Consider the following 24,031-nt stretch of genomic DNA (forward strand, 5'->3'; position numbering starts at 1 on the left):
AATGGGTTGTGACCAGTTTTCACAATCACTCCATAAGAACTGATGTATATGGTCAGCTAGGTATTATTTTCTCTTTGTAGTTACTGGAGATAACTCTGTGCCTTCACAGGGTGACTCGTATAGCTATCTTAAAAAATTAGGTACTATTCTATTTGGATGTTTTCAATTGCTTTTACTACATAGTGTATGTTAGGACTATAGAACGTAACACACTTACATCATGAAACCAAAGGGTGTCATCTACCTGTTGGTCACTGCTGAGATATCTACACAAGAGAGAATTTCTAAATAATGAAAATCTCTTTCTTGGTTTTCCACAAGTAAAGAGTTCTTCCTCTGTTTAAGTCTTTTGAAATCCAACCTGAACACCCACTCGTACTGCAGTGCTCACAGGAAATGAATCAACCAAAATATTTATAACTAGCTTTTATTTTCTAAACAATACATGTTGCAATTATGCAGCATGCAGATTTCTGCTGAGTAACTACATATTTTGGCAGGTAACTTTTTTCTCTTTCCACACTGTTTTATTCACCCTTATTAGGACTTGAAACATTTTAGATGTAGAATAATAATTTCTGTACAACCGGTCTGTCTTTTGTTTTGTATTCTTGTGTACATTCCCATATGCAAAAGGAGGGTTCCTTTGGAATATTCGTTCATTTAGTAAAGTACAAAGCTTGTGTAGTTGTACTCTGTTCCCTGCTAGGTTTTTAGAGCTGTTTACTGGTTTAGCCATCAGTTTTTTGCTTTTCACATTGAAAGCTTCAGACATCTCTTTCAGTTTTTAAGGTGATATCATTAATGAATGTAACACTCATTTTTATCACCAGATGCCTAGGACTCAGAAATTCATTTCAGTTGTGTACGGATCCCATTCATATTTTTCGATAGATTTTCATACCCCCAAAAATGGTGAAGGCTTGCTTAAAATAATGTTTCTTTTAGCCTTAATTTTAAAGGGCGTTGCAAGTATATACAGGAAAACTAACTAGAAAAGCTATAGAGTCCTATGTGGAAGCTGAGCTGTCTATTCCTTTGTAGCCATAAAGATGGCATTTTGGGAAATAAATGTGAAATACATGTGGTTGTCAAAGGACAAAAAGCTCTTTTTATGTGTTTTCTCAAAAATAGCCAAGTGAATTATCCCCATGACTCTCTGATGTCATGCCTGCTTATGTTATATAAGAGTTGAAAGCCTAAAAGCTTTTTTTTCTGGTGGATTTATGGTGCCTCGTAAGATCAGATGTACACAACATGTGTGTCAAATGGTAACCTAAGTTGGTTTTCCTTTTTGGTCTGTGGGATGATCCCCATGAATGAAAATAAACATAGTAAATAAATGTATTCTTTGGACAAAGATCACGACCTTTTTAGTTGAGGAATAGCCATTCTATTGGAGGACTGAGAGGGGTTGCCATAAGCACCGCACAAAGAATACGTAGTGACTTACTGAATCAGTTGCCATGCCTTCTACGTGAACAATTTAATTGTCTGAAGACCAATGTTATTTCATCTGCTTATAGTTTTTATTTGCACGTGTGCATAAAGTACGCTTCAGGAAACACAAAACGTGGTTCCAGAAAGAAGAACGTACCCAATGTTCAGTTTCCCCCTTTGGGGTGGAGTATATTGGAGAAATTCAGCATATAGTAATCCATCAAGGTCAGTAAAATACTGGTCTAGATGTTTACTGGTGGTAGTGATTTAGAATCCTTTGCAAATTAATACATAACTAACTATGAAGCCTCTTCCAATGAAAGGACACGAGGGTCTGGCTTATAAATGGGATTGCCTGTCTGTGAGTTGAACGTTTGCAGGCAAAGTACGAAGCTGATGGTCTTAGAGAAAAAAGAAAATAATGGAAAACATGAGAAATTGAAGAGTTGCTGAAGTTATTCTTGCTTTCATATAAAATCTGTTGCTTACTAATTTTTGTAGTATCTAAATAAGAACATATTTATAACTTTTTTTTTCTTTAAACCCTTTCTTTTACCCTACTTTATTATTAAGGAGGTTTTATTTCTTTTGATTTTTTTTATTCCATGCTTTTAAATTGAGTTTTTTTACACTGATATACCAGTATTCTTTTGAGGGCTTAAAAGTATAGTAATACAAAACTTGTCACTTTAAAAAAGTAAATTGGCATTTTGTTGGAAAGAATATTACTGAGTTTTCAGGGTTTTTTCCAAAAGGATTTATAGTGGAAGGCTGTGGAGGGTGCAGCTGAGTGCATTTCAATTTGAATGTTCCGTTTGCCCACAGTCATTAAAAAAAAAAAAGTACAAAATATTGTCCAAGTTTTGCTTGCAAGTCTGAGGTTTTTAATTGACTTCTTTTCTCAGTGTTGCAGTCTATGGAAGCGGAAGCTGCTGTACTTCTTGCAAGGATTATTTGAGGATTACATGCTTCCCTATATGCTCAGGCCTGTGAACTGTTAAAAAGTTCTCTCTCTTACTCTCTGTAGCCCTTTTATGACTTCATAGTCTGGACTATCATTTTCAGTATCTTTAGTTTTATGCTGTCTTTACTTGACCAAAGTTTGAATAACCTCAATACCTAATACGTTTCTGTTGTGGAGCCTCCTATACTTTTTTTCTATAGTATACTCAAACTTGCTTTTGAGAGATAGCATTAACATCTCGTGTGTAAATATATGTAGATACAAGTATACAAAAATATGCTTGGTATGTGTACCTATACACAAAAGCAAAACACCTTTTTTTTAGGGGAAAATAACTTTGTGTATGCTATCCAGTTAGATAGACCAATGGACATTTTTAATAGGTTGTATGGGGAGGCATTTTTTTCTCTGTCTGCTTTCAAAATATTGTATTTCAAGGGTAGTTTGAACTTGTTTTTCACTTTACAAACGTAGCGCTTGATTTTTATCTATGTAACTTCGAGTTGCTTTCTGTTGTTTTTACTAATATGCATGAACTCATGAACTGTAATAGACTCGTTGGTGTTTTCAGACCAGTAGATAAGGATGCAAATTCATTGAATAGCTATTAGTTATTTGGAACCTTGAAAAAAACCATTGTTTGCTTGATGAGGTGCTCAGCTGTTTCTTTTGAGTGGCTTTTGTTGAGGGAGGAAAGTGAGGTCTGAAATTCAAATTGACGATGTCGGTGTTGAGGGCCGCTGTGTGGCAGAAGGGTCCCTGGCTGAGGAGGAAGGATTGTAGAGGGCAAGAGCTGAGGGTGCCAGCAGCCGGGCTTAGAGTGAAAAGACAGTATGTGACTGGTGCTGAGGCCGCCTGGGGCACAGGTGAAGGAGTGATGGTCATGCAGGAATTGGGACCACCTCATGTGGACATCAGGTAGTAATCTCCCTGCTCCTAATTCTCCTCTCCAGTGTTGCAGCAGCACTTGGAGCAGGACAAAGCAATAGCAAAAAGGAAAGCAGGAGCAATAGTTGCAGGAACATGTTCCAGGAATGCGTGTGAATATGAAACACTCTCTAGAAGGTTAATAAGGGGGTTGCTGGGAATAAAGCCTATTAATTTTAGGTAAAATTTAACTTTCACTTCTGAAAAGCTGCATTTGTTTCTCCCTTAAACGTATGACTCTGTGATCAATCAGGCTATGGAGAAACAGTACTCTGGAATTTTGGGAGCTCGATGACTTTCATGAAGGCAGCAGAACAGCTCCTTGTAATTCTTTTGCCAAATCATGAGTTTAGGGGCAAGCAACTGCAGTGATAGAGCAAAGGAATAAAATGGTGTTGGGAAAAATATTGTAAATGCTACCAAAATGATGGGTTTATATCTTTTAATAATCCTATTATAAAATTAGTGACACAGTCTAACACCTGGCATTAGAAAAATTAACTTTGAGTTGCACTCCAAACTACTTACAAACAACAGGAAGTTTAGAGGTATTAGGTTAAACACCCTCTTTGCCCCTCTTCCGGACCGAGGTCTCTCCCTCAACTCTGATGTTAGTGGGACGTCATGAGACGTGTGGTGATGACTGCCAGCGCTAGCGCACCAAGTGTGGCCGACAGGAACGTAGCACAGAGACCACAGGTCTCTGCAGCACAGAGACCACAGCCTGAGCTCTGTCTTTGGGTTGGTACCGAAGTTGTGCTGGAGACAAACTCGTGACCAGGCTGGAGGAGGAGGGTGGCATACGAGCCTTTCTGCTATGGAAGTATGAGCAAGGATGCAAACCTCAGGCAAGTGCATCCGTGGTGCTTACTGTAACGTACGGCAGTTAGGCTGAACTATACCCATACCAGCAAGTATTGGCCCATTTCCTTTGGGGTTTGTTTCTTTTTTTGTTGGGTTTTGGGGTTTTTTTGTGTTTGGTTTTGCTTTGTGACTATTTGTAGGTCAGAGTCTCACAGTATCAGAAGTTAGTCAATGATTAATTTGGGCGCTTTGCAGATAAGTAACTTTTACAAGAGTCCACACACTGCAGAGAGCAGTCTGTCTCCGGAACCATTACTCAGGGATGTAATATATCAACAGCTAGAAACTCAAAAAGAAACACAGAAGAGAAACATCTCTTAAAAAAGGAACGGGAGGGGGGGGTGTAAGTGGAACTCCCTTTTGTAGTTGCTAAAATTTTTTTCTCTTGAGAGATGGTATCTGGGACCTAAAATATTTTGCTCTTGTGTTTTGGCACTGGTTTACAGTTGCTTCCTAGAGAGCAAGTGCTGCTATCAAAAATAAACTATTGCTGTTAACAATCTCTTTCCAGGAATAGACTACAGTATAATGTACAGTAAGACTTGTCAGCGTATTTTTTTTAGATCCTGTAAGTTAGCTTCCAGGAAAGGGATTCTGCATTTAATTAACTAAATGAGTGACACTGGTACCAAAATGGAACGTGAGTGTTGAAGTGGGAATGACCACATGCAGTACCTTTTTCTCTCTCTCCCTCTCTGCCTCAGTTTAAAGGGATTTTAAAGGGTTTGCTTCAACAACAATTACTTATACATTTGAGTGTTGTGATATCGTTGTTTTGGCTAATGGTTACAAAATTGATATGAAAAAAGAAGACGTAATTCTGGTTTGAGATATTCAAGTGTTTACATGGAGAGTAACGAGTAGGAGAACATAATGGAGCGAAAAGTGCTGAAATGCACAGGTAGGGGATTACTGTCCCCTGCGTTCCTATATCTGTCTCAATTTGGTAGCTTTTGTTATGCTTAATTTACCATCCTGTTATGTCATGACCATTTTACCACTGACTGCAAGCAAGTATGATTATTGAGTGTGAGTGACTTCATGGTCTTCTGCACAGGGAGGCCAGCGGGTTCGCTGTGCTCTGAGCCGACCGACAGTTTACAACCGTGGTTAGCAGGGCTCGAAACCTGAGCGAGCAAATTCTGCCGAGTGCCGCAGCGTGTGAGCTCAACCCCGGCACCCTTCTCTAGTGACCGCACGCCCTCCGGTTGTTTCACCATGTGGCAGAGGAAGCTTGTGTTTGCCTGTAGAAAGGCATTACTGCAAGAGTGCAGAAACCAATGGTAGTAATTCAATGTAACCTTGCCTAAGTTCATATATTTTAATGCGAGCTACTTCAGCAGAGAATGAAGTTAAGAATAAAGCACTATTAAATAAAGTACTAAAAAAAAAACCCCAAAATTAAAAATTGCAGTTGATCCTTGTGTACATGGCAACAGATGGCACTCTGTTTCCTTAGATTCTCTTCTGAGGGTTAGGGAGCAAGGAAACGTTCAGAGAAATAAAGGCAGAAACACAGGCTTGCTTACATGTAGATCAGAGGCAAATTTTGCAGATAACATAAATTGGGGAGGTGGGGGGAGGAGAAGGAAAAGCTATTGGGAATCATCTCTCATCCTGTGCAGAGCTGGCAATTGTCACATTCAGTTAACACAAAACCAGCTATTCCTCTAAGTGTGACAAAAATAAAACTGATAAGGTAGTAAAATCCAAAAACACTATTCTTCAAATAGCCTTTCAGTTGATGAAAACTTGCTCTGAAAGATGAACCTTCAATTATAATGATGAAAGTAATCCTGGGAAGAAAAGGATAAAGTTAATAATAGGTAACCACATAAAGCCAAGTATTTCTAAAGATTAAATTGAATTTTTATCCTCCGAGGAATTAATTTTATGAAATTAGACATTATTTTGTGCATATAATGACTTAATTGGCTGATAAATGAATATTCCTCCCCCGGGATTTGATCTGTGTTATAATTCAGGTAAGAATATACGCCACAAATAGGTAAAGCTTTCATACATAAAATATTTTTCATTGTTGTCATTTATTTTTCTGGTTTCAGAGGAGCTACTAGTTTTCAGGTTTTATAGCAATGCCAGTTCTTTTCCCGGTAAAAGTTAACAAAGGTTACTGTTGCTAACGTGTATTTGTTGCAGAGTTTCCTAGTTGGCTAAACTTCAGTAAACCCTGTGGAATAGAGATGATTTAATTTACATTTTTAAAAAATACTTGCTGTAAAATGCTGTTACAGCTATAAATGCTATTAATTGCTCCTTATCCTACGGTTTTCAGTATTTTAAAATATCCCTGCTAATATGTTGCATTTATGACCATGTACTGTATTATATTGTTTTGACTGGGAGGTTGGAGAGAGGCGTTATGGAGGCTTGGCAAAAGTGAGAGTTTTCTAGAATTTGAAAACTGGTTCCCTCATTCCCAAATTTTTAATTATAAAATGACACTTTCTAATGAGGGCTGATGGTGAAATATGAAGTCTTGCCTCTGGAATATTATGCATCATAAATAATTTGGTGCCCCCAAATCAATCTCTGTCAACATCCAAGTATTAGGATCATTAGCATCTGTGATCCCGCATTCTGAAGTCTCAGCATGTTCCCAGCAGATAAGAGTAATTATTAAATCCTTCAAGTAAGACTCGGTTGTGGGTGAAGTTACTACTTTGTAAGGAAAACCAGCATGATCTCACATAAACTAAATCCAGGAAAAACTGGAATAGGAGGTCTGTGAATTTTGATGCCTCAGGCTTGATCTCCTTTTTTCCATTCATCTGGACAAGTAGATGTTGAATTATCTTATTTGGCTACCTGAATCCAAGGTAAAGACTGATTAGTGTGCTGTAGTTGGGCTTCTTTACCATCCTGAGCTGATTTGAGTGAGACACTTCTCTATCACTGCTTATATTTGCTTCTTTGTATTCCAAAGGCCTCTGAATGAAATATTGGCTGGTAGGTCTCTGTGATTTTCCTGGTGGCTAACTTCAATCATAAGGAATAATAAATCAAGATCTGTTGACTTACCTGACTTTTCAGAATGATGTAGGACTGCAAAACTGTCTTGGGATTGATCTACAAGGACCTTTTCGTTTGAACAGAATGGTCCTTTGTCCTATGGCTGGAACCCCAGTTTTGGTGGAGGGAGCAAAGTTGATGAGAGAGGTATAAATAGAAAGGGAAAGAATGAAAACAGATTTGTTTATCCTCAATTTAAAATGAGCTACACATGCAAAGTACTCCGGTACTGGTGAAAAATAACAAATAAACTTTGTCCTAAGAATGTGAGGCCTATTTTGAACAGATACTTGGCTTGCTTTACTAGTTAGTGCATTCAATCTGATAAACAGATCATTAATTTTCCAAGCTTGATCTCTTAACTGGTTTTTAATTGATATATTCACTACTAAATTTAAACGTACCTCTTTTAGAAGTTTTTGCATGTGGTTTTCATTTATGCCTTTTTATATGTATGAGTTCATCTGCGTATTTTGTTGGCTTCTTCTGTAAGTTCAGATGAATTGGAGAAGCATAAGTTTCTTTGCTTATGCTAGTTTGTCCTTAGCATAGTCTGTTCGTATAGATATTCATAGCTCTACCTTGAATTATTATTTTTTTATATTGAAATAGTAACAAAATTGGAATTGTTGCTCTTCACAATTACCGCTGTCATCTTTAGAAGTAGGTACCATACTGCCTATTTTGTAGTTGTACCTAATTTTAATACACTACATATTTTGTGTTAGCAGTTGTGCTACTTAGTATTTAACTTTCTGCCGGTTTTACAGTTCTTAATATCATCTGGTTATTGGTAACTGTTGGTCATTTAAATCAACTATGATTCACCTTGTCTTTGATGCTGTCATGTTTTGCAAGTAATGAATATGAGAGAAAATGTTAAAGTGCAGATTGCCATTATTATTTCTTTTCCATTAAGTCCAGTGACTGGCAAACTCAGGACCTATACTTTTGGAGTTTTTAATGTTATTAAATATAATACTCTCACTTTATTTTTGGTTCAAGGTAATCAAGCATTTTAGATAAGACTGTCGGGTCTCCAATTAGACAGGGGGATAGGAAAGGCTAGGGAAACAACAACAGACAGGTAGTTACAGTCTCCAAAACAATGGACTTATGTGACTTATTTCATATAAAAATAGACACAAGCAAAGGTGGAATTCAGTTCTTCAGAGTATGGTATCAACTATAACCTTAAACATTTATTGCCTGTATTCCAGCTGCTACAGCAGATGAAAAAGGACGGTTGCAAAAACCTGTAGAACATGAAACAGCTGGTCCCCAAAGTGAGACATCCTTAATGCTGAGTCAGGAACAGAGAAAGTACTTCCTTTGAAAAATGTACTTTGTCGTCGTGTAACTAATGACTGTACCGTACATATAACAGGTCAAGAATAAATTCCACAGAGTACTCATTTTCTTATATATGATTATATGGCTATATATCTTTATTTAGGATGGTTGTCCCTGAAATTATTAAAGATAAAAAAAAGTAACTGGGGGGAGGCAGGACAGGACACAACACCTGGGTAGCTTATATGGTTAACTCCAGGCTTGAGAATTTTTTAGGGCTACTGCGTGGACTTCTGCCCTTGAGTTAATGAGAAACTTGTACTAGTAGGTTATCTGTTTCTGTAAGGACCAGCACTTGAGGGGGAGGCGATGTATACTTTTCTTTCAGAGATATTGATGGGGAAAGAGGAACAGTGAAGGGCAGAAATCTTTTCATTGCAGGCTATGAGGAGTGTGTGGTAGCGGTCACTTGTACTTCTGCTTGTTTTGTGTTCCACCCTCAGCTGGACTCTTCCTTTACTAACCCTTTTAGCCTGTCGTCTTCCTGCCTTTAAATCCTTATCAGTTTTTATTCTATTTTACTTCCATTCTCCCTATAAAAGCAAGTCTATATAGTTCTTTAGAAAGGGCTATGCAATGTTCCCATTTCATAGAGTTTATTGCATAAACCATACTTGCTATGATGCCGTTGAAAAGCACAAGACAGAACATTAGGTTATACGATGGCGCACAGTGTTGGCATTTTTCCTTCCTTGATGCGATTCGTCCATGAAGTTGTTTCACCAGCTTGATCAGCTCTTAAACTGGAGAGCATTTGAAATTTGTAAAAAGTTACAGCTGAAAACTGAGTAGTTTTGCAACAGCTGCATGGATAGACTGCGTTTCTAAAGTTATTCTAATTACATGGGTAGAAAAAAAATATTGTTTCAGCAGTACCATTGTAGCAGAATTAGAAGGAAAGTAACTGTGCTTAGTAAATAGCTGTGCAAATACAATAATACCCTAGATCACTTGCACCGCTCTTGTTGTATGTGATGCATTCAACTTGCATTTTTAAGTTTTCCTTATGTGTTCAGCTTTATATAAATAGCAGCTATTTCAAAGAGGTGCTGTCTATGGCAAGTGAAGTTAAAACATGTTGCCTTTGGAGGCAGAAAGTGCCCTGGCTTAATATTTAATTAGTGTGGAGCAAAGTTACTCCATAGTTTTGAGAAGAGACTACAGAAAGTACTAGTTTCCCTGGAAGCATCAGAAAGCCTTGATTCCTAAACAATACTCTATTGTCAACACGATGCTGGTTCAGCAGCATCTCTCTGCACACATTTGGCAAATATTTAAAGGCCACATTTTGTGTAATTGGTTCAGCCTTTGAAAATTATTAACTTCTTTGTGTTAAAGGATGTACACAGCAATGCAAGATTCTATCTTGACAGTCTCATGCTTTTGTCTTCTACCAGCAAGGAATGTTTTGTGGATTATTTTTTTTTAGCTTCTCAAAGAGTAGTATACTAACTGCTTTGTAATCACTTCGGTACTGATGAGGTATGGGAAAGCATTTAATTTCCATGGCTTTGGAAAGCTGGATCATACAGGAGCTATGGCAGACAGTGTTTTGTTAGCCAGGGAAGTAAATGGAACTTTTCGTCTCAAGTTATTTAAAAGTATGTGTTTATACATGTTGTGAAATCTGGGCAGAGGGAATACGTACTTTCTGGACTATCCATCTAATCTGCAAATAAGGCTGTGCAAAACACAGAATAAATGTTACTGACAGCCATTCTCGCTATTATAATTTTGTAATCTTTTTGCTAATTAACTTCCTTCCTTTTTTTGTTAGCATATCATAGTTATTTACATTAATGGAGAAGTTGAATAGACATTGTTAATACCTAATTGCAACCAAGGATGTATGACCTTTAAATGGTAAATTCTTTAAAGCGTTTATAAACAAAATTTGGAGTCCTCATCTGGCTCCTCTATAGTTTCTACAGGAAATGTATGCTGTATGTGTCCTTCAGCTGAGGAAACTAGCTCCCTACTTACCTTTTGTAAAACTGTCCACTAACCTAACTAAAAAGTATTTTTTCAGAAGGCAAACCAACAATACCTAGAAAACTCTTCAGCACCATATAACACAGCTCTGCATTTTTGAGATGATGATCGACAAGATTTAAAAGCACGTTTGTTAGAAATATTAGTTCTGTGTAATTATTACTTTGATAGGTTCAGTTACAAAAAAATATATATGAAATGATTAATGCTTTTATCTCCCTCTTTCTCTTCTAGGCTTAAAAGAAGCATAAGCGATTGGATTACAACTCTGACGTTTTGGAGCACAAGTGATGTTAAAACAATTTGAATGTATTGGAGCATGGCAGCTACTTAAAATGCAAAAGTTAAAGGAAATTATTGCTTATCAAAATCTACTGAATATCTGAATTTTCTAGACATCCTGCATTTAACTGTGTCCTTAAATGTCCATGATCAAGATCTCATGCAACCATTGTATATTTTGGAGACTATTCTCCAAAAGAGAACTGTGCATTTAAAAAGCAGAAATGAGTGTGTTTTCTCTTGGAACTTACTAAGGTCGAACATACTGAAAGATCATGACCAGCTTGAAGCGGTCCCAGACCGAAAGGGCTGTTGCCACTGGGGTATCAGTCGGAACAGATGGCACCTCAAAAGTCCACTCGGATGACTTTTATATGAGGCGATTTAGGTCACAGAACGGCAGCTTAGGATCTGCAGTCATGGCGCCAGTTGGACCTCCTCGGAATGAAAGTTCCCATCATGTTACCTCTACCCCTGGAGTCCCTAAAATGGGGGTCAGGGCAAGGATTGCCGATTGGCCCCCAAGGAAGGAGAACATCAAGGAAGCAAGCAGATCTAGTCAAGATATTGAAACATCAAGTTGCCTTGACAGCATGTCTTCTAAAAGCAGTCCTGGGAGTCAGGGAAGCTCTGTTAACCTGAATGCTAGTGATTCCGTCATGTTAAAGAGCATCCAGAGCACACTTAAAAACAAGACCAGACAATCTGAGAATCTAGACTCCAGGTTTCTTACACCTGATGTCTATCCCAGTTCCCCAAGGAAAGCTCTTCGCAGAATAAGACAGCGCAGCAACAGTGACATTACCATAAGTGAGCTTGATGTGGATAGTTTTGATGAATGTATTTCACCCACTTTTAAATCTGGACCGTCTCTGCACAGGGAGTATGGCAGCACATCTTCCATAGATAAGCAGGGAACTTCAGGGGAAAGTTTTTTTGACTTACTGAAGGGCTATAAAGATGAAAAATCTGATCAGAGAAGCCCAGCCACATCTAAGCTCAGTGAACTCCTGATTGCCAGTGGAAGCAAGGGTTCAGAATTCTCTCTAGATGTGATAGATGGACCTATTACTCAAAGGGAAAACCTGAGACTCTTTAAGGAAAGGGAGAAGCCACTCAAGAGGCGCTCAAAATCAGAGACGGGAGATTCGTCCATTTTTCGTAAGCTGCGCAATGCCAAAGGTGAAGGGGAGCTTGGGAAGTCTTCAGATCTTGAAGATAACAGGTCAGAAGATAGCGTCAAGCCTTGGACTTGCCCAAAGTGTTTTGCTCATTATGATGTACAGAGTATTTTATTTGATTTAAATGAAGCAGCAATCAACAGGCATAATGTCATTAAAAGAAGGAACACAACCACAGGTGCATCTGCTGCTGCTGTCGCATCACTTGTCTCTGGCCCCTTGTCGCATTCTGCAAGTTTCAATTCTCCAATGGGCAGCACTGAAGACCTGAATTCAAAAGGAAGTCTCAATATGGACCAGGGGGATGATAAAAGCAATGAACTTGTGATGAGTTGTCCTTATTTTCGTAATGAAATTGGTGGGGAAGGGGAGAGGAAGATCAGCCTTTCCAAATCTAATTCAGGTTCCTTCAGTGGATGTGAAAGTGCCTCGTTTGAGTCGACTCTCAGTTCTCATTGCACAAATGCTGGAGTAGCAGTTCTGGAAGTTCCCAAGGAGAATCTGATTTTACATCTGGACAGAGTGAAAAGATACATTGTTGAACATGTAGACCTTGGTGCATATTACTATCGAAAATTCTTCTATCAGAAAGGTAGGTAAATTTTATTTCTCCTTGTGTTTTAGTAATGATTTTTTTGTTTTACCAACATACAAAATTCAGCTGATGTATAGTAGTATTTGCAAGAATTATGTATTTTTTTAATCATCAGTGCTTAAACATGGTAGATTTTACCAATCAGTACATGCTATGTCTAATGGTCTCTTGTGGTGTTGGAGTAAAAAGTTGTTGATGATTTTAGTACTGTTATACATAACAGTTAGCAGTGGCTACAAATCATAAATGTCTTGAGACACAGCTTTGGTGTCCATGGGAGTGAGGGGGGGGCTGGCATTTGAAAGATTGAAAAAAGGAAATAAAATCTTAAAATATGAGAACTTTTTTCCCTCCACATCAAGACTTGATGTGCTGAGGATTTAATGGAATGTGCAGCTTGGAAAGTTAGCATTTACAATAATCTTTGGACATTTTAGTATCTTAATCATTCATTTCAAAACGGGGTGGGGGTGTACTTATTTTAAGTCAATAATATCATATAAATAAAGATGAAAATCTGTCTTCCTCACTATTTTCATTATAACCATCATTCTAGAAAGAAATGTCTGATTTGTTGGATTCTGCAGAAAGAAACTGTCACTATATACATAACTATACACACACACACATATACGTTGCAATTACAACAGTGTATCTGGAAAACCAGAATACAGTTCTCTTATTACATGGTTCTACTGAAACCAAGGATTATAATTTGCATTGGAGGTATGCAGGAAAAAAACAAACAACCATACGCGCACAAAAAACCCAATCCAGATCAAAGATTTTTGACCTATAGAAACAAGCGAAACTTAAACATTACCCAGATATCCCCCCCACCAAAATGATGCTGGCACTGCAAGATGCAGATCTCATTGTCTCTTCTTCCTGATTCTGAAAATGATCAAAAAGGAGTGCAGAGCAAAGTCCTTTAAAGTTTGAATTCTCTCTGCAGGATTGTGTGCCTTGCTGTGGTACCTCCCGATGGACAGGATTGGTCTAATGACTGACCTGAAGGGTGCTTGTTCCTTAGCTACCAATGGATCAGGATTGGGTTTCATCTCTTTAGTGAAAGCAGCTCAAAAGAGCTTGTTTCATACAGATTAATGCAACGGGGATGTCCGGTTAAAATAAGTCATAGTCAGTTCAAAAAAAACTTGTTACAGCTAATAATCTCATCTCCCATTTTTCCCCTTGCCTCAAAACATGTCCGTATCTTGCCACCTCTTCCCAGCATTGTCTCTTGGTTGGGTGGCTCTTATCACACCTGCAGTCTTTCTAGGGCTGAGAGGTAGCCATTGCTGCATGGTTTTTGAGAGTGCGGATCCACGTCCTTTGGAGAGAAAAGAGTGAGGAAAAATACTAGTTTTCTGAGAACAGTGAACCAGGTGCATAATATAGGATGAGGTACGTTTGGAGAGGAGAGCCTGAGATTAGAGACCTTTGCCTGTGATTACCTTCTTAACTCTCCCTCTGGAACGATTTGATTCCTTATCACTCTGGTGAGTTTTGCAATCAGCAACTAAAGGTGCAGTTTTGTGTTACAGCTGACCTGATTTAACAGCATTTCAGCACTAAAAGGGGAAGACTATTCCTCCCCCTTTCTTGTACCAGTTCTCTTGTTTTCTGAAAACTTGATAAGCCAGTTCAGTTCACTAACCAAGCAGAAATCTTGCCATCACAATAAATTTGCTTTTCATTGCTTGGTTATTTCTCTGCAGTTTTAGTGGGTCAAATCAGCTTTCCTTGCAGTCAGAGAAGTGTCAAAGCCTAGTTTCAGGTAAGAAATGTGAATGAACAGCAGAAGAGGAAGGAGGTGTGAGCAACAGCGATTTATTAGTTTGGCGTATCCTTAAGGGCAACCAACTGTCATGCTACTACAGTGCCAGTCACCATTATATCTCCTTTTCTTTCTAGTCGTAATTAAGATGAAATAGAGAAAATTGACATAACCTAGTCCTAAGGGTATTGGTGAGGGGTAACCAGATATAAAAGTGTCAGTATGTGTGTGGAGTGGGTTTGGAGGGAGAGAAGAAGCTGTGATTATTTTTATTTTTCCTTAAGCCCTAAAACTGGATTTTAAATTCGCTGTGCTTGTGTTCAGTCCAGCAAGCAAGAGCCAGGGGCGTTGTTCCTACCAGAGGTTTTTGTCTGAAAAGAGGTATACTTCAGAAACCTCATCAGATGTGCCCAGACCCCACAGTTCTACAAGTACCAAACACATTTTGTTGGCCATCCGGCGTATCGTCTTTCCCCAAGCAAACATGAGACTAATCTGAAGGAGATGGGATAGTGAGAAAACTTAAAGCAGCATTATAGGGAAAAAAAAAAATCAAGGCAGGCAGTTGTAAATGAAAGTTTTTATAACATGAAGCAAGTAATGATGCAGAAACTGCCTTATTTGAAGAGGAGGTTGAATCTTTGTGATGTTATGAATGGAATAGAAAGTAACGAAAGACAGTTTCAGTGGGATCAGCTAGTCAAGTCAGCAGGCCTCAGGTAGTTTTATAGTCTTAAAATTATGAAGCAGAGAATTCTGATTCAGCAACAATAACTTTTAAAGATCTCAAACAAGGAAAATCTCATAGAATTGGAGAACTACTGAAGTAATTCTAAAGCTTGTAACGAATAAAAAGCGGTGACCCATAGAATTGTAATCCTTTAGTTTGTTTTCATTCTGACTTGAAATAAGAAGGCAGGTAATTTGGGACTATATCAATAAAGAACAGCCAGTTAAAAAACATTAATGATGCCAGTCAGCATGATTTAATGAAAAGTAGGTCTCCTCACAAAAAAAAGCCACACTATTAATCTTTCTTGTCTTAGAAAAAGAAGGAAAAAAGAATAAAAGTCATTGTATTGATATAGTTCTTTTTAATTTCTCCAGGGTAATTTGGTGAGATGCTGATGGTGACTTGACTGAAATCTTTAATTATATGGAATTAAAAATTTTTTTCCATCAGCTTGTCTAAGTGCTGCTTAAAAAAGAGAGCGTATCACTCTGGAGGAGCAGTTGATTCTCTGTCCCCCCAGTTGTGTCTGAGAATTGCAGTTCTCATGGAAAGAACCCAGAGCATCCGTTTAGCTTTGGTCATCAGCAGGCAGTAGTCGCTAACATCGTTACAATTTAGGAGAAATTTGAGTTACTGGCTTAGAATGAAAGACTTGACTGAGAAGTTAATAGTTTCCTGAGCTGGTTTTATAACAAATGAGCTGTAGGTCAGCTTTTCCTTAACAGTTGGCAGCCAATAAAAAAACCCTTTGCTCTTATGCTTTAAGTTGCTGCATATTCTATACCCAAATCACTACCTTTCAAGTATGTGGCTAGACTTACAGAAAACTTACAGTTAGCAGTCTGGTCATGACCAACAGTCTGAAGACATTATAGGACTAATGTGTAAAAATGCTGCTGTCTTGTTTCCGGAGAACTGCTGGGTAGAGTTTTCCAGCGCTGTAAATGCTGCGGTAGGATTAGAGGAAAATGCTTGATGCAGAGTTTCATTCTGAAGCTAAATGGGATTTTTACTTCTAGTCTGATTACACAAAATACATCAATTGAACATGATATCCAAAGGTAAATATCATAAAAACATAAAACCCCTCCTTGCTCAAAATCAAGTGCATTTTCTTGGATTTCCTTTGCAAGGGAAACTTGTAAATATCTGCCAGGAAAATGAGTATTATCACTTAAATTCTTTCACTGGAAGTGTCTTTTGAATTATATGATAACTATTTAACTATTTTTAAAAGAATGTATAATCTGTTTTAATGACCAGGTGCAAGGAATTAATTATTTCCTTTTGGCATGGATTTACAAATTAATTTCTGGCTGTTGCTAGTTGTCTCCTGAATGTCTTTTAATGAAATAATTTTTCAACAGTAGTTTAAATGAAATACTGTCAAGCTTGAGAAGTGCTCATTTCAATGAGGTTCTGTGTGGGGTGGAGGAAGAAGCTGTCTTCTGTGCTATTCATGTTTGGAATAAAATTCGTGAATTATAGTTGTGAAGTAGCCCTTGTTTTTACAATAGAACTCTGAATTAACTACCTTTAGGTTGGATAATAAGCTTTGTGCACTTAAATCCTGCTACTGCTTTTCCTACTACAGGAAAGAGAAAATGATTGGAGGCAAGGAAATTCAGGATGTAGCGGAAAATCAGGTGGAGATGCAATAAACTCTGTACCACAGGGAAAAATAGTCAGATAGGAGGGTATATACTGTAGGTTGCAGAATGAATACAGAGGTGGGGTAGAGGAGGAGAAAGAGAATAAAGGCGAAGGTGAAGAATGGATGACCCTGTAGTAAATGTGAATAGAGAAGAGGACAATGTGAATAGAAGAGAGGACTGAGGAGATGTACAGGAGAGCTAGAAAGACAACTGCCCAGTGTAGAGTGAAGGGAGAGAGGATAAAAGACACTTCCTATTAGCACAGAAGTGTAAAATTTCACACTTCTTAGTGCGTTTTTCAAAATGAGTAGGAGCTAGATAAAAAGCTTAATCAAATGATACAGAATTGCATGTGTATTTTCATGCAGCTTCAAATGATCCTCTTAACTATCTTTCCTAATTCTTTTTCCAGATGTAGAATAATTTATCCTCAGAAAAATCCCTGTCTGAATTGCCGGCTAGACTGGTTACAAGATACACACATTTTATCATTTGTGCAGTTTTCAGTACAGAAAACTAATGTAATTTCTGGACCCTCTTAGTATGTATTACCAGCGTATTTTCTTTCTTTAAAAGTTACATCAATGTTTTTAAGTCACTAAGCAGTTTAGTGTGGAGATGGCCAAGCTATCTCGGGTTGTTGAAGCTGCTTAATGTGCTCATAGAAAATTGATCTCACATTCTCAGTGATTGTGCATCTGCATTGACCATCTCTGCATAAACTGTTTGGTGAGCTATAAGCATCCTGAAAATAGCAAGTTACTTAATGGAGGGAGAAGAAAAGCTAGGGTGCTAATGGTTTGGGTTTTTAAACAACAGAAGATCTCCGTGGCTTTTACAGGGCTCGTATCAGTGGAGTAGTATAAAGATTTAATTAGGCTTATGTGGATGGTCTAACTTGTTCATAATTTCCCCACTCACGACTAACTCAGTCACCCAAAACTTACGCCAATATTTACAGGACATTCCACAAGATGTTAAAAGAATTTTGAATCTTAATTGCCTCTGTGCAGAGTATTGGCTTTTGGTGACTCGTGGAGGAATTTGGTAGAAGGCAAGCTGTATAAAGCTGTGAGCACGTTCCTTTTATGTCTTGTATGCTCTGAAATATTAAGTGGAAAACTTTGAGGAAAGGGTAATGAAATACCAGATACTGGGGAATAAAATAGAGCCCCCAAGGGCTTAAAGGGGTGGACAGCTGTGTGAAAGCAAAGGTGTGATTCTAGGGCACAAGTGAGCTCACAAGGAGAGAGCACCTACTTTAAAAGCATTTAGTGTGTTGGAGGAAAGTATAGCAAGAACCAGTAAGTATAATTTTAAAAAGAAATAGCAGAAAAAATGAGGCACTCAAATTTTTAACACTGCAAGTGATTATTCATTGGGAAAAATGACTGCCGTCGCTTTGGATGGCGTGTATTTCAATATCTATTTTTAGTATCTTTAAAGATGCCGTTCTTGATGATGATAATAAAATATTTCACTTTTTATCTCTATAGCTCATATTAGACTGCTTTTAAAGTTCTGATTTTAAGAATAACAAGTGATCAGAATACAGTTGTTCAGGCAGTATGGTTATGTTTCCTTTCAGGGCAGTTACATCTTTTTTTCATTCCACTGAATTTCACATTTCTTCTTTGAATTGTTGAATTTTCAGATAGCTCTAACTTTCTATTTTTGTGCATGTATAAATTCATATATGCAGATATGTAGCATATGGAAAGTGATGACATAGGACTTATTTTTCTTGTACAATGCTTGAATTCTGTTTTTCAACAGTTGCTCTTAAATTTTACTATCAGGTATTGTATGTTTGAATTCAGTTGCTGTCACTTGAGATACGTGCAACATATCCATTAGCAACTAAAGGAGGGCTAAGGAGAATCTCCATCCTGTATTGGATGTTGGGGGGAAGCATAGTGACCGAGGATGAGGAAAAGGCTGAGGTACTTAGTGCTGCCTTTGCCTCAGTCTTTAATAGTAAGATCGAGTATTCTCCCATTACCCAGCATCCTGAGCTGGGAGACAGGGAGCAGAATGAAGCCCCCATAATCCAAGGGGAAATGATTAAGGAAATGACCTGCTACACACACAAGTCTCTGGGGCCAGATGGGATCCAACCAAGGGTACTGAGGGATCTGGCGGAAGTGCTCACCAAGCCACTTTCTATCATTTATCAGCAGGTCCTGGCTAACTGAGGAGGTCCCAGTTGACTGGAAGTTAGCAAATGTGATGACTATCTACAAGAAGGGCAGGAAGGAGGATTGGGGAACTACAGGCCTGTCAGTCTGACCTCGGCACTGGGGAAGGTTCTGGAGCAGATCATCTGAGTACCATCATGTATAGGACAGCCAGGTGACCAGGCCCAGTCAGCATGGGTTTATGAAAGGCAGGTCCTGCTTGACTAACCTGATGTCCTTCTGTAACAAGGCGACCCACTTAGTGGATGAGGGAAAGACTGTGGATGTTGTCTACCTAGACTTTAGGAAAGCCTTTGACACCATTTCCCACAACATTCTCCTGGAGAAAACTGGCTGCTTATGTCTTGGATGGGTGTGCTCTTTGCTGGGTAAAAAAAAAAATAAAAAATGGCTGGATAGCTGGGCCCAAAGAGTTGTGGTGAATGGAGTTAAATCCAGTTGGCGGTCAGTCATAAGTGATGTTCCCCGGGGCTCAGTACTGGGACCTATTCTGTTTAATATCTTTATCAACTTTATCAATGACCTGGACGAGGTGATCGAGTGCACCCTCAGTAAGTTTGCAGGTGACACCACAGTGGGCAGGAGTGTTGATCTGCTTGAGGGTAGGATGGCTCTGCAGCAGGATCTGGGTAGGGTGGATCGATGGGCCGAGGCCAGTGGTAGGAGGTTCAACAAGGCCAAGTGCTGGGTCCTGTACTTGGATCACCACAAACCCGTGCAACGCTACAGGCTTTGGAAAGTGTGTCTGGAAAGCTGCTTGGTGCAAAAGGACCTGGGGGATATCGGTCAACAGCTGGCCGAATATGAGCCAGCAGCGTGCCCAGATGGCCAAGAAATCCAATAGCATCCTGGCTTGTATTAGAAATAGCGTGGCCAGCAACACTCGGGAGTGATTGTACTGCCCTACTCAGCACTGGTGAAGCTGCACCTTGAGTACTGTGTTCAGTTTTGGGCCCCTCACTACAGGGATGACACTGAGGTACTGGAGCATGTTCGGAGAAGGGCAACAAAGCTGGTGAGGAGTCTAGAGAAAAAGTCCTATGAGAAGCAGCTGAGAGAACTGGGGCTGTTTAGCCTGGAGAAAAGGAGGCTGAGGGGAGACCTTGTCGCTTTCTACAACTACCCGAAAGGAGGTTGTAGTGAGGTGGGGGTTGGTCTCTTCTCCCAAATAACAGGCAATAGGACAAGAAGAAATGGCCTCAAGTTGTGCCAGGGGAGGTTTAGATTGGATATTAGGAAAAATTTCTTCACTGAAAGGGTTGTGAAGCATTGGAACAGGCTGCCCAGGGAAGTGGTTGAGTCACCATCCCTGGAGGTATTTAAAAAACTAGTAGATGTGGCACTTAAGAACATGGTTTAGTGGTGGACTTGGCAGTGCTAGGTTAACAGCTGGACTCGATGATCTTAAGGGTCTTTTCCAATCTAAACAATTCAATGATCCTAACTTTGTTTATGTGTTGCTGCATTCATGGTAATGTACCTCTGTCATCAGTCAAGATAGTTCATAATACTCAGAAGGCTCAATAGAAGAGCCTTCAACACCAATCTCTTAAATCGTTAAGCTTTAATTTTTATAAATGCACTCTTCTAATATTTTTTCATGTAAAGCTTGGCTTTACATGTGTATAGTTAAACAAATATAAAGATGTATCTCAAATAATCTACTGTTGAGCTAGTGAGCAATTTCTCCAGCCCTGTATTCTCCTCTCTGCCATCTTCCCAATGAGGCTAGTTTTAGACTCAACTCTTAGCACTTTAAATTTAATCCTATGGTTCTTCAGTGCTTCACTGTTAAATATTTATGCTAGTCCCTATGTTTCTTGTGCTTTATTCTGTTTTTCTTTGGTTTGATTATTATGCTTTTGATTATTATTTTTTTTATTATGAACAAGTCTGTAACTTCTTTTTCAGCTTCGTCAGTTTTTCCCCTTTTATAATTGGGTAACTTGTTTGACTGTTTTTTGCTTTTTCTGTATAAAAATAAATTACATCCTTTGGTAAGTACAATTGTTTGCCATTCCCATTTTAACTTAAGAGTGTTGAGTTTCCCACTTCGGTGCATTTGGCTTCCTTGTTTTTATTTCTAAGGGGGGGAAATTCATTGTACTCAATGTGAGTGAAACAGATTTTGATATACAAGCCAATGTAAGAGGTGTATCCTGGTTTAGGTCTGTTTAAGCAGAGATGAAATGTTGGGTTTCAGCCTTCTTGTATAAACAGAGCTCATTAGAGAGCTGAAGCACGAGAATGAAATCCTGGTACCACTGAAGACATGCTCTTACTGACCCTAGTTACGCGGGCAGTTTATTTCCAATATAACAACTAAGCATGAAAATAGAGTTGAAGTGTAAAAGCTAAGATGGAGTTTTATCTCTTATTTCTGTGTTCTTTATTATTTTTTTTTTTTGTATGCAAGAACACTGGAACTATTTTGGGGCAGATGAGAACCTGGGTCCAGTAGCTGTGAGTATAAGAAGAGAGAAGCCAGAGGAAATCAAAGAAAATGGACCTCAATACAACTACCGGATCATATTCAGAACCAGTGAGGTAAGCAGTTCAGGAATGATAGTAAAAAAAGCTAGAAGTCAGCAGGCAAAACCTGGTGGTATGTGTGGGTTTGTGTGCTTTTCAGCATTAATAATAGATTTCTGTCTCCTCTACTACTCATAATCCAGGAATCTCCTGACAGAGTTATGCTGCATGTTTATATTACACAGAATACGAGTAAGCTTATCAGTGAGTGAGTTATTCTGTAACATCCAATACAGAGGAAACTGTGAAGGTTGTTTTGGTTAAAGCTTGAGAAACTTACAGGAGCTCTATTAGCTACAAGCAAACAAAGAGGAGGAAAACTACTTTCTCCACTCTTTTATGTGACAGTAGGTAGACCTGGGAAGCATGCTTTTATTACTTGGAAATGCTCTGCTAGAAATACTGTTGCTAATCTTTTCCAGGTATTAGTTTCCTCTAAAACTTAAATCTGTTAAATCATTTGAAATATTCTGACTACTCTTAGCTATCAGAGTGAGTGACATATTGCGTATCAGTGTGTTTCATGCAACATAAGTTACTTAATGTCCTCAGTCTCTATTGAGAATTAGAAAAACAGGACGTTTTGCTCCACTGCTATTGCTAAGCAACCCTTTCTCAGTGCATAATTCAATATATAAGCTAGTTTTGTTTTGTATGCTTAGCTTATGACATTAAGAGGCTCCGTGCTGGAAGATGCTATCCCTTCAACTGCAAAGCATTGCACAGCCAGGGGACTTCCCCTAAAAGAAGTGCTGGAATATGTGGTTCCTGAGCTGAATATCCATTGCCTAAGGCTGGCCTTCAACACTCCGAAAGTCACAGAACAGCTTATGAAGCTGGATGAACAAGGGGTAAGTGCAGAGTTACAGAACAAGACAGATTGCCGTAAACTGTCAGATTATTGCCATAAACTGCAAAATTGCCTTTTAGTTTTAAGTGATTAGAGGCAGTCAATTAAAATGCCTCATTTAAACTAAAGCTTGTCATCTGTAGGGAGAGTTGTTGCATGTCTTTCCCCCAGGTTTTGCAGAATATTTGGTATATACATTTGGTATGTATGCAATCAAGTTAATTGGTCTAAGTAGTCTGAAGTTTTAGATTAATATTACGGCAATTGTCCATTCTGATTTACTTTAAAAGAGACTAAGTGATTGTTTTTCAAAGAGAGTTGGGGAGGAGTGAGTTCTGTTCTGGTTGTTTTATTGCTATTATAATGAGACTAGAAATCTCCCATGTTACTATATGTTTTGTTGTAATATTGTATTGGCACAACCATTGCTAGGGTACTGCCTGTCTTTTTTTTCTTTCTTTTTTTTTTTTCTCCTTCCCCTGAAACCAAGCTACATCGCAAAATATTCTACGCCACTTCTTCATGCGAGCAGTTTTCAATTAGGTAATAGTCCCCTGGTGTCTTAAAGACGGAACCGAGGCTCTTTAGCTGTATAGCTTAGACTTAGCAAAATATGAAAGACCATGAGTAAAGTGATAAAAAACTTTGACAGTGACATTTAACAGCTCTGAGTACTGAGACTCTCTTTCTCCTGGTCCTTTTTGCTTCTCGTGATCAGACTTTCCTGCATGGAATTAGTATCTATGTTATTATTTCTTCTTGCTGTCAATCTGACATTGCCATCATAAAATTGAAAAAGGTCTAATCATCATCTGCCTCACAAGGGAGAGCATGTAGCTATTCTGAACAGATTTATAAGTGATTATTATGAAGATTTTGTCAGCCTCCTTGTGGTTTGGTTGTTAAAATGGACAAGATAGAGAATCCCCAAATAAATACCTACCAGAAGCAAAACTTGAGCAAAACACCTTTTCCTCTAGTTAGTTTCAAACCTCATCTATTTCACTAAGAACAAGATACAAGAGGATGAGGAAATGGGTAGCTGTGGCTATCACAGAGCATACATGCTAACCGGGAATTGGTTATCTGTGGTCAGCCCAAGGTAGGTGCAGCCCAGTGTTGTCACCGACCACGACCAACGGTGGCGCCTGGCTAAGGGTATGAGAACAGGAGGAACATGGAGGGATGCTTTACTAGCTCCTGATAGCTTGTAGGCTTTTATAGGGCTCTCTATCCTACCCCTCTGCTTTACCAGCTTGATGAGTACTAGTTTAGTTAGTTGTCATGCAGAAGTTGTTCTGTACTTCTGGTCATGCTTTTGCCTTTCTCTGGAGCTTTCCAGTTCCCCTCCTCCTCTCCCACATCTATTTCAAAACAGTGCAGCTTTGAAAATGGGGAAAAAATTTGGTTTACTATGCTTTCTTATGCTTTCTTCTCTCTAATATTAACTAATACTTTTATTTCATTATGGCTACTACTGAACACTGAAAGTATCTTTTCATGAGCGCTTAAGATCTTGTTCCTTATGGGTGTCAGAACTCGTTGCTGTGGATACAAAGTTGGGTATCTTTGTACCACATAGATCACTTCAAGCTTTACTTGAATAGAGGTTCATCTGCCCAGTTACCCACCATCATAAATTCCTTTGGTAG

The 24,031-nt window shown here is 38.6% G+C and overlaps 1 protein-coding gene across 10 annotated transcripts in view; it reads left to right on the plus strand.

Moving 5' to 3' along the window:
- Nucleotides 1-24,031, plus strand: part of SIPA1L1 (signal induced proliferation associated 1 like 1) — a 219,324-nt gene that overhangs the window by 130,976 nt on the left and 64,317 nt on the right. For all 10 annotated transcript variants that reach the window (XM_063331426.1, XM_063331427.1, XM_063331434.1 and 7 more), the window contains 3 exons: nucleotides 10,808-12,628; nucleotides 21,414-21,544; nucleotides 22,192-22,380. In XM_063331426.1, coding sequence (XP_063187496.1) covers nucleotides 11,131-12,628; nucleotides 21,414-21,544; nucleotides 22,192-22,380 — 1,818 coding nt within the window. In that variant the 5' untranslated portion in view covers nucleotides 10,808-11,130. The remainder of the gene's footprint in view (nucleotides 1-10,807; nucleotides 12,629-21,413; nucleotides 21,545-22,191; nucleotides 22,381-24,031) is intronic.

Source organism: Chroicocephalus ridibundus, chromosome 4, assembly GCF_963924245.1.
Source record: "Chroicocephalus ridibundus chromosome 4, bChrRid1.1, whole genome shotgun sequence".
Lineage (NCBI taxonomy): Eukaryota > Metazoa > Chordata > Aves > Charadriiformes > Laridae > Chroicocephalus > Chroicocephalus ridibundus.